The sequence below is a fragment of the Thamnophis elegans genome, chromosome 5, assembly GCF_009769535.1.
Source record: "Thamnophis elegans isolate rThaEle1 chromosome 5, rThaEle1.pri, whole genome shotgun sequence".
NCBI classification, from domain to species: Eukaryota; Metazoa; Chordata; class Lepidosauria; order Squamata; family Colubridae; genus Thamnophis; species Thamnophis elegans.
In genome coordinates this window covers 40,587,582-40,598,158 of record NC_045545.1, presented here as the reverse complement: position 1 = coordinate 40,598,158, position 10,577 = coordinate 40,587,582, and the positions used below count along the sequence as shown (strand labels likewise).

Sequence of the window (10,577 nt, the reverse complement as noted above, 5' to 3'; positions counted from 1 at the left end):
AATACTTCAGAAAGTCATAAAAAGGGACGGCAGCTTTTCCACCCCATATCTGGTTGGAAGGAAAAACATAGTTTTATGTATTGAGTAATTTGAAGTAACTTGTGTACTGTACTTTAGCCTATGATATCACTTACTTAAAGACATAGGAAAAAGCAATATATACGCTAATAGTATTCAGCTAGGATGGAGGTTAATTACAGTATAGGAACTGCAGATGTGCTCATTTCTCATTAAACCCCACCCCAACAAATGATAGGTGTCATAATGATGCTGTTAGAGCAATGAAACTCAATTAGGGTGAATGAGTGGCGGTATTGAAAGGAATGAAGGATTTCCTCTCTATGATCACTATACTCCTTAGGGTACAGAGATATCAGTTAGGCCCATTTAAAAATAACAACACTAAAAATAAAAGGCAATTAACCAGCTTTAGTTCCAGTATTTCACAAAAGGTTTTTTTTTTTTTGAGAAAATTATAGCAACAAAGAATGCCTCTGGAGACACAAGATACAGCGTGTTTTTTTTTCAACTAGATTTTTTATTTGCATTTTAATTTTTGTAAACTCCCCAAGGAAGTTTATTAACAGATTATAAATTTGTACAATATATAAAATATATTTAAAAATTAATTCACAGGTGCATGCAGACATACCGGTACAGATAAAGGTATCTGCATTGAAAGCTTTAAAGGAGGCTGATATTTGATAAGCAAGGAACAGAAATTAACCATACAAAAAGACTTCATTGTAAATTCTTAGTTTCAAATTTAGCAGAGGAAATCATTCTTTGAGAACAGGATCAGCAGAATTGAAACCAGAACCTCTTTCTGAGAAGGATAATTGGCTTTTCACATCCGAAAGAATTCCCCTGTAATTTTACCCTGGATGATTATGTATTAATGTAGGAATGTGAGAAATAGACTAGCATATCTAGTCACTACTTGTGTTTTATGAGTTTTATAACATGACATGGTTAACGCTGATGGGAAAACTGTATAGTTACAGAAATCCTAGGTCTCTGTCACAAGCATGGAATGTGGGCGTATTTGAAATACAGATTCAGGAGCACAAGGAATATGAATCACATGGCTGTGATTCAAGGCTGCATCTTAGAACACTTGTGTTTGCAATTTCTTCATAACTATTATATTACAGTAGTGTTTTCCTAGCACAGCTGGGCATCGCTGCAACACAACTAGAAATAAGGTCCAGAAGGCTCTCAATTTGTGACACCAGCTGTCCAACATAACACAAAGCTGTGTATGCTAATAATCACTTTAAACCAGATCTGGAAAGTAGCACTACAGATTTATTTAATCAGATTATTTTATCAATAGAAAATTAATCCAGAATCTATTGGCCACCTGACACTGGAGCACACATGCCCTCTAGTTCCTGGAGATTATCTTCCAGGGCTATTCCGATAACTCTTTCAAACTGGGTTTTCTCCTGTGCCCATCTGGTCTTGGAGACCTAGATTATTTGGAAAACATTGAAAATCTACCGTGATGACAGCAGTGAAGCTACGCAGTGAAGCTACACAGTGAAATATCTCTCTTCTGTTGTCAACTGTCATACAGACTTCTTTTGAATACAGTATGGATCTCATGCTTTTTTGAATATAAGATTAGCATAATTTCTGAATGAACTATTCTGGAATAGCCATAAATTTGTGTCCAAAAGGAGCTGAACCATGAGCTGATGGTGAGGCTCTCTTTGAACAAACCTGAGTATTTGTACAAAATCAGCACATTTTGAAAGAAGGCTAAACCTGCTAGCTGCCTCTTTTTCATAACTGACCTCCTCCATCTTTATTCCTATAATGGAGGATGATTCTTCCACCAGCTGATGACTTTGAGGGGAGGGGGGGAGATGTATGGGCAATGCAATCCATCAACTGTGTCTTGTACACCACAAACAAAGGCACCATCATTTGCCAACATTATGCTTGTAGCAGAATTGGGCTCATCGTTGGAGGCAGCAAGTTTTATATTGCTGACATTGCTGGTAAGAACAAAATAACTGGACCATGTTGAAGAGCCTCAAAATGAGCATAGCACCTTTTGTTATAGCAAAGTTTTTCATCCTCCTGCCACCAACACATACATAATATGTACTATTGAACTGAGCCTACATAAACAACACAGAAATGGCTGCACTACATCATGTGGCACATCCTGTTAACTTTCACAAAGTGACACAGAACAAACCAATGCAAACAGAAGCAAAGTAAAGCAACCAAAACCAAACATAACAGGAATCATTGTATTCTGTGTTTGATCTCTGGCTTAGGGAAATGTTGAAAGCTGCCAACCTTTGGCATAATGGTTACTCTTATATTTCACTTTCTGAATATGGTTTCTGCATGTCAACTAGTATGAAATCATCCAGGATAAATGTCCTTTGGTGTTGAAGGGCTTGCAGTACCTAACCTTTGGCACAGTGGGGTACTTTGTAATATCCCTTAAAAAGATCTCGGGGGGGGGGGGGGAGTTCAAAGAGAGCAAAATTTCACAATTGGCTTTCAATGCAGAATAGAACAGACGTTAGGAAGGGAGCAGACATGTGAGAGAGGCTATATGTTCCTTCCCCCTGAATTGGAAAATCCCTTTTTGCAATATTGAAAATTGCAGCAGTAATGGGTTTCCAGTTGCTTTTCCAACAATTCAGTTTTTTTCATCTCAGAATTTAAACTGTAATAGCTATATTAAGAGTATTTGTTATTTGTTTTGTCCAAACCCGGAGAAACACGTCATGACTCTTCTGGTAAAGAGACTCATTTACCAGAAAGCAAAAGTGTCCTCTGTTTAGTTCAGGGGTGAGCTGCTACAGGTTTGCCTGGGTTCGGGAGAACCCATAGCTAATGTTATGGCCAGTTCAGAGAACCTCCAAATCCCTCCCCTGGCTCCTCCCACCACGCCCCTCCCAGGAATCTCCAGGCAGCCCATTTGGATGCAAGGTAAGTGCCGGGCCCACGTGAAGGCTTGGGGAGGGAGAAAAACGGGCCTCCCAGAAGTTCCAGAAGGCCGGAAATGGGGTCGACTAGGCCACACCCACCCAGCAACCAGACAGAGAACCCGTTGCTGAAATGTTTGAAGCCCACCCCTGGTTTAGTTCAATTCCATTCCAGTATCTAGTCTTTGTATAATGATTCAATTATTGTCCCAAATGGCTGGAGACTATAAACGGTCTGGGAAGAAACAGATTCAAATTTGGCCTTAGCAATACTAAGAAACTGGATACTACCTGATTTTGAAGAATGTTCATTTTTAGCCATAGCACTTAACTTATATAACAGCCCATAATGCTTTACAGCACTCTCTGGGTGGTATACACTGCCAGCATATTGCCCTCAACAATCTGGTCCTCATTTTACTGACCTCGGAAAGATGGAAGGCTGGGTTAACCATGAGTCCCCTTAGGCCTGCAATACTGCATTCTAACCAAGGCTTTTCAGTTGTTAATAGGGCTGCTCTTCCCTATTCAGGATTAGTACACAATTTGGAGACATTCCTAGACTTGCAGCTCCTCCTTGAAGAGCAATTAATAGCTAGTGCTAGGAAATCTAGAGGCTTTGCACAGCTTCATCCTATAAACCAGCTGCTTCCATTCCTGGGCCAAGAAGCCCTCCAGACTGACACTCATGCCTCAGTCATCCTATATGTGGATTATTGCAATGCATTCTATATGGGATTATGTGAAAGTCCTCTTGGAAGGTGAGGCTGGTCCAGAATGCAGTGACACAAATAGCATTGAGCATGCCCTGGCATTCCCTGTTTTGTGAACTGTAATAGTTGTCAGTTGAATTCTGGGGGCAATTCAAGCTTCTGGTTCATACCATAAGGCAGGGGTGTCCAAACTTGGGAACTTTAAGACTTGTGGACTTCAATTCCCAGAATTCCACAGCCAGCCATGCTGGCTGTGGAATTCTGGGAGTTGAAGTCCACAAGTCTTAAAATCCCCAAGTTTGGACACCCCTGCCATAAGGCCTCACTATTAAGTAAACAAATCTGTCTTACAGCATTTTTTCTTCCAACAGTATTTGCTTGCTTGTTTGTCTGCTAATCCACTTATCAACACATTTCAACATTATTCTCTATCCCCATCCAACTGGTAGGATGGAGGCAATGCCTACTCATCATGGCTTATCAGGAAAGGTGATTAATTGAAAGTTTGCTAGTGCTAGTCTTTCCATACCAGTTGCTCAACATAGGTAGTTGATGATGAAGACTTCCACCACTGCTGTCTGTTTACAATCGACACAACTGATTTCATGTGTTTTGCCAATTAAGGCATTGCACATATTTGAATTCAGCCTAACAACAAGGAATCTGTATAGAATTAGATAGCTGTCAATGTCTGTAGCATTCGTTTTCTGAGAAACATCTCCTGCTTCTATCCTTTAAGCGATTCAGGGACTGACATATGGTCAAGCTTGGGAATATCACTACTTACCTGAAAGGCCTCACATGCTTGGTTCACGTTTAGTGTGTCTTTGATGAATTCAACGCATAGCTGAAATTAAAAAAAAAAAAAGACTGAGAATGAATGAGATGTGTATTGCTGTAGTGACTCAGCAAGCTTTTTCCCAGCAACCCTAAAATAGCAAAGGAAATTGAGAGCTGTAGTTGAACAACATTTGGCGAGCATCACATTTCTTACTGTTGCATAACTGCAATGTATTTTATTGGGGAGGGTCATCTTTTTAATGTGGAATGAGGAATTCACATTTCTGCTTTGAACTCCAGTTCTGAATGTTGCCTCTGTTCTTGAGTCTCTTTCAACCAGAAATTTTCTCACTGCTAGCTGAGAGCTACTTCATATAGTATTATGGAGGAAACTGACCCAAAGGAGCACTTTGTCTGTCTTGATCACAAATCCCAGTTCATCAGCCATATGCCAATAGTCCTATATTAATGTTTCTATAAGAGCAGGTTTTCATTTATTCCCTAGGCTTTGCATACAGAAAGCAGAGCTGCAGGCCATAAGGACATTTTAAGTAATACCAATTAGCTTTCTAGTGTGTAAGAAAAAAATAAATATTCCAGGAAACTAAAATGTTGCTAGATGCTATGCATTTTGTTTCTTGCTGCCATTTGGATTGATTGCTAAATTTGTACTGACAGTAAATTCAAAGTTCAAGAAGCAATAGAAACGAGTGCCTTTCTCCCAAATATCAGTTAAACCCAAATGTCCATCATTAGTGTTAGTTAAAGCCAAATGTACATCAGTTAAATGTCAATTAAACCCAAATTTACATCATTGGTGTTAATTTAGATTGTGTAATTACAAAATTGATAGTTTGTATCATTTGCATTATGAAATAAATTGAAGCACATGACATAAAGCTGGCAATTGCATAGTTATGCAAATAACGTAAATTGACCCAAGTGATCTAAAATACATCAGTTGTCTAGTCATGAATGGGTTTTGCATACAAAGTCTACACAATGGAGACTGGAGAACCAATAGAACTATTGTTATACAGGTGGCATTCCTACCCTGCAATTGTTACAGCGAGCATCAGGAAATGTGCTCGAATTAAACTACCAAAATATAAAGGAAAATGATTCTAAAATGATAGTAAATGTGTCTATATGCAAATAAAGTGATAAATAACAAAACTGAAAGAGAATGAATGTATGTGTGTGTGTGTGCGCGCTTGTGCGCATGCACATGCCCCAGAACAAAGATTGCTGCACTGATAAAAATCAGTCAAAGCTTTCGATTTTATCAAAAAGAAAGGCTGACAATAAGGGAAAATTTATATAATTAACGCAAAGCGGAAAGATTCCATTCCTCTGACAGAAGGAAAAAGGTTACTCTATATATGATAGTCTTTACCTCAAAAGAATCCAACTTCTTACGTTAGCACGTAAGCAGGAATTTGTAAGCAGACTTCAAGATCCAGAAAATATGTACCTATCATTGGACTGGTAGCATATATCTTAGGATGGATATTTCAGCAATGTATGAGCAATATAAGAATAAAAACTCTCCATAAATTTAGTCGAATATAATGACATTCCAAATGGAGTATTTTAATTAGAACAAAAGTGCCTCAATTCCATAGCTACTGTGATTTAATCTCTCATCTGGCTAATACTGCAGCTGACACAGAATTTACCACGCCCAACTTTTTATTCATCCATTTTTTTCTTTTCAGAGGTCTTCCAGTTTGAATACAGAATAGCAATAGCGCTTAGACTTATATACTGATTCACAGTGCCTTACACCCACCTCTAAGTGGTTTAGAGTCAGCATATTGCCCCCAACAATTTGGGTCCTCATTTTACCAATCTTGGAAGGACTGAAGGCTTGAGCCAGTGAGACTCGAACTAGAATGCAGAATTAGCCTGCAATACTGCATTCTAACCACTGTGCCACCACAGCTCTTATAGTATACATTCATAGTTATCAAATACTGAAAATATAAATTATTAAAAGTTTATTTCTATTCTGCCTTCTACAAAGACAATAGCGTAGAACTAGATTAATTCTACCAAGGACAGAAGGATTCTTTTTTGTACAAGCATCCGAGCAGTGCACTCTTATGCACTACAATAGAAGAAGGATTATGTTTGTGTGATATTGCCAAGAAAAGTCAGTTCTAGTTGCATGAACTCAGGATATTGGACACATGAAAATGAAACACTCCAACCATTCCTTATTTACCAAATTTAACTGTTGATTCTCTTAGCTTGTTCTAGACTTTCCATGTCTAAATTCAGAAAAGAGAATTAAACTATGTTAGCTTTTCTTCTGATACTGGCACTTATATGGGAGACTAGTCTAGCACAGAAATGGGGTTACCAAATTTGCCCCATCGGTTTCTTCCTGGCTTACTGTAATAGGCCCAGAAAGATATTGGCTATTGGATGGGAGCTAAATCTTACCTTAGCCATTCATGGTATCTTTATCAAAATTGGGCTACTTGAGATTTAAAATATCTTAGAGCAGTAACAAAATAACAGAAAGAGATAGACTGTCAGTCACTGGAAAACATTCTGTAATACTGTGCAATACGAATGATCCTGATTTAGCAACTGCCGTGTTTAGCAATTATTCATAGTTATAATGATGATGAAAGTAACTTTGCGACCAATCCTAGAATTTACCATACAGCCTTCAATGTCTGTAAAGCAAAGAAAAACTGCTGTAAGATCATGAGCACAGCTGTGATTTTACTTAGTGACAGAGTTATTTAATGACCAAGTTACCAGTTCCAATTGTAGTCACTATATGAGGACCACTTGAACTGGTAAAATATCTGTTAAAATTGGTGAATTCTTGAGTTTTCCCATCCTCTGGCACTGAATCATCAAGTCCTCTACCTATGATTGATATCATGAAGTGAACTAAACAGAGGTTCTTCAGGGTTATTATACACTACGTGTACTTCTGGATGATCCAAAATTTGGAACTAAATATTTTATTATTAAGTAATAGAACTAGTATATTGTGATACAGTAATATCAGAGACAACTAAATGTCAGGCAACATATTTTGATGGAATGAGTTTAATTTCCGAGAAATTACCGTAAATCTTTTGTTATTAATAAATTTAAAAAGTTTCACACTGTAAATTTTAAGAAAGATGAATAAAATAATAACATGTGTTTATCCTTGACTGGGAAATATAAGGGAAAATATTTCTTTTATCCAAACCTGGTCCAGCTTGGTTTTGGTTTTCTTTTGCCATCTGAATGAATTATGAACTCTTATTTATTTTGCAATGATAAAACAGGAAGGTTGGAAAAAAAGCTTATCTTCACCAGAAGGCTGGTCTTCTTACAGAGTCATATGCTGCTTACTCATTTATGGAAGAAGACGCAATTTTGCACTCACTCACCTCTTGTTAGTGAAACTTTCTATAGAATTTCATTTGACTTTTCACCCCTACTTGCAGTCTCTGATTTCAGAGCTATAAATATTGTTCTGGTAATGAGCAGAATACCAGTGGATCGGAAAAGAAATGAGTACAGAGGATTATAGGGCTTTTGGGGGTTTCCCCAGATACAGAATAACCACCCACCCACCATTATTAGCAGTGCCAACTACTCCATACGCGTGACTCATTGTGGCTCAACAGTGGGATCCTGATCATTTTAAAAGACAGTCCCCTTTAATGTGATGTGGAAGAAGCCAAAATTAGCCTTTGCTGAATCACAATGGATCTTATTCACCCTGCAGTAAAAATGGAAAAGGGTTATTATTCCTATGAACTCTCCTTGTCTACCTATTTTCCCACTTTCACTAATTTAAATACAGACTTTGCTCTACTAAGAACTTTTGAGTTACAAACTTTTGCTGAAACAAACCAACCTATCACAACCACAGTTATTAATTAACAATTAATTAAAGATTTTTGTACAATTAAAAATACAGAAATTCTGTCGTCCTTTACCTTCTTAACCCATGACTGTAATTCTATATCTAATCCGAGTTCTTCAATTTTAGTCAATTAATTCACTCTTGTTCCAACAGATCTAACTCAAACACAGCGTCACATTGGCTGCAACACTACCAGAAGGGCTATAAGAGGCAATAATTAACTCTGAGGGATGAATAAGGGCAAGGAGTGTCCAAGAAGGGCATTCAGCAGCATTACTGCTTTGGAAGGCAGGCTAAATTACACAACACCACAATGAGTAAAGCCTTTAGCAGAGACACAGAGATCAGGGCAGTAGACAGTTACTAATATGGGGCAGTCAACAATAGTTATTACAGCTAAATAAAGCAGGGACAAAGTATTCAAATCAAGGTTGAATTTAATGTGAAACAATTTAGGAGATGAGATCTGGTTGAATCCATGATGTCTCCATGTGAAAAGTACAATTAGATGGATTTGGAAAGCTATATGGTGACAGCAGCAAAAGATGTTATGGGTCTACAGTTGAGCACAGAATATAGGTAGGTAGGTAGATACAAAAGTAGATTATAATCCTTTGATGGATGTAAAAAAGGGTGAGTTCTGCAGTATAGAAAAGTCCCTTTCCACCCAATAAGCAAAAACAGAAAAATGTTTAATTTTGTTATAAAGTACCTATCTATGTGGCCCTAGCGTATTTTTATTTGTTAAATTTATTTGCTTCCCATCTCACCAAGAGACAGCAAATTCTTTGAGAAATCAGATCTTCAACTAAAAGCTTATTGATAAATAACAGAAAATTCAGGAATGCTTCTTTAAACAACAACAACAACAACAACAACAACAACAACAACAAATAGTGGTATAAAAGCTGCTTCCACAGGAAAAATTTAAGGTGCAATAAGCATAGTTTATTATAGTAATGTTCTGGAGCATCCAAATTATAGCCCTCAGCCTTTAGTCATTAGCCCATGACTAAATCTGTGAGGCCTTGTTTGTCAGTGATGTGCATTATTTCATATCCCACAGTCCTACTTCTATTGTTGCATAAGATTCTTGGTCAAAGTGATGAAGGGATGGGGATAGGGGAAAGAACTATATGCAAGAAGTGTGTACAGGTAGTCCTCAACTTACGACTACAATTGAGCCCAAAATTTATATTGCTAAGTGAAACATTTGTTAAATGAGTTTTGCCCCATTTTGTGGCTTTTCTTGCCACATTTGCTAAGTGAATCATTGCAGTTGTGAAGTTAGTAACCCTGCTGTTAAGTGAATCTGGCTTCCCCATTGACTTTGCTTGTGAGAAGGTCACAAAAGGGGAACATAGGACCTGGGACACTGCAACTGTTATAAGTATGAGCCAGTTGCCAAGCCTATACTAGGGGTGCCAGAGTAACATGCAACATGTATATTCCAGTGTAATATAATAGCAGATACATATGAGGATATGTACTGTATGTTAGTTTATTACTTATTGGATTTAGGTATTTATTTTTACTTATTGATTTATTGATATATATATTCTGCGTTCTTGGGTGGGCTGCACCAAGGGATGCTCATTCAATTTCCTTGTAAACATGTTGCACATTGAAAATAAAGGTTGGATTGATTGATTGATTGAACTTAATTTTGATCATGTGACCATGGGGATGCTGCAATGGTCGTAAGTGTGAAAAATGGTCATGTCACTTTTTTCAGTGCCATTGCAACTTTGAATGATCACTAAATGAACTGTTGTAAATTGATTACCTGAATGTAATGCAAACTTGGTCATCGTTACTCCTAGACATTCATTCAGCTCTTTCCCACTTTGCAACTTATTTCCAAGTTCTGAAAAGGAAAATGTTTTCTGAACAGTTCAGAATACACAGTCATATATATATAAACAGCTGCCATGCAGGTATAAATGGGCAATAAAAGGCAGAGAATGGTTTGGAGTCTTGCAGCAACAATGCCAAGCCTAGAAAGAAGCATCAAAGCTGTAAAGATGCTCATACAGATCATTTTTGCAAGGGAACCAGCTATTCTCTGCTGACTTTCAAGTACAATAAATAAATTATATAAATACATATACGGTAGTAGCTACATCTTTTCCTTAAATTGTAATTGTCCTCTCCAGCTGCTGTTTGATTCGGAAATGATGGGTTTATCTCTGGTGGAGATCTCTTTATCTCTTTAATAGCGGAAGATACCAAGCTACACGGTAG

The 10,577-nt window shown here is 37.6% G+C and overlaps 2 protein-coding genes across 4 annotated transcripts in view; one reads left to right on the top strand and one right to left on the bottom strand.

Annotated features, from left to right (window-relative positions):
- BTBD19 (BTB domain containing 19) overlaps positions 1 to 10,577 on the bottom strand; it is a 70,166-nt gene that overhangs the window by 23,779 nt on the left and 35,810 nt on the right. For both annotated transcript variants that reach the window (XM_032217862.1, XM_032217861.1), the window contains exon 4: positions 4,455 to 4,514. In XM_032217862.1, coding sequence (XP_032073753.1) covers positions 4,455 to 4,514 — 60 coding nt within the window. The remainder of the gene's footprint in view (positions 1 to 4,454; positions 4,515 to 10,577) is intronic.
- The window catches only part of TCTEX1D4 (Tctex1 domain containing 4), a 56,389-nt gene continuing 48,728 nt past the window's right edge, over positions 2,917 to 10,577 (top strand). For both annotated transcript variants that reach the window (XR_004255452.1, XM_032217864.1), the window contains exon 1: positions 2,917 to 2,958. The gene's annotated coding sequence lies outside the window, so the exon portion shown is untranslated. The remainder of the gene's footprint in view (positions 2,959 to 10,577) is intronic.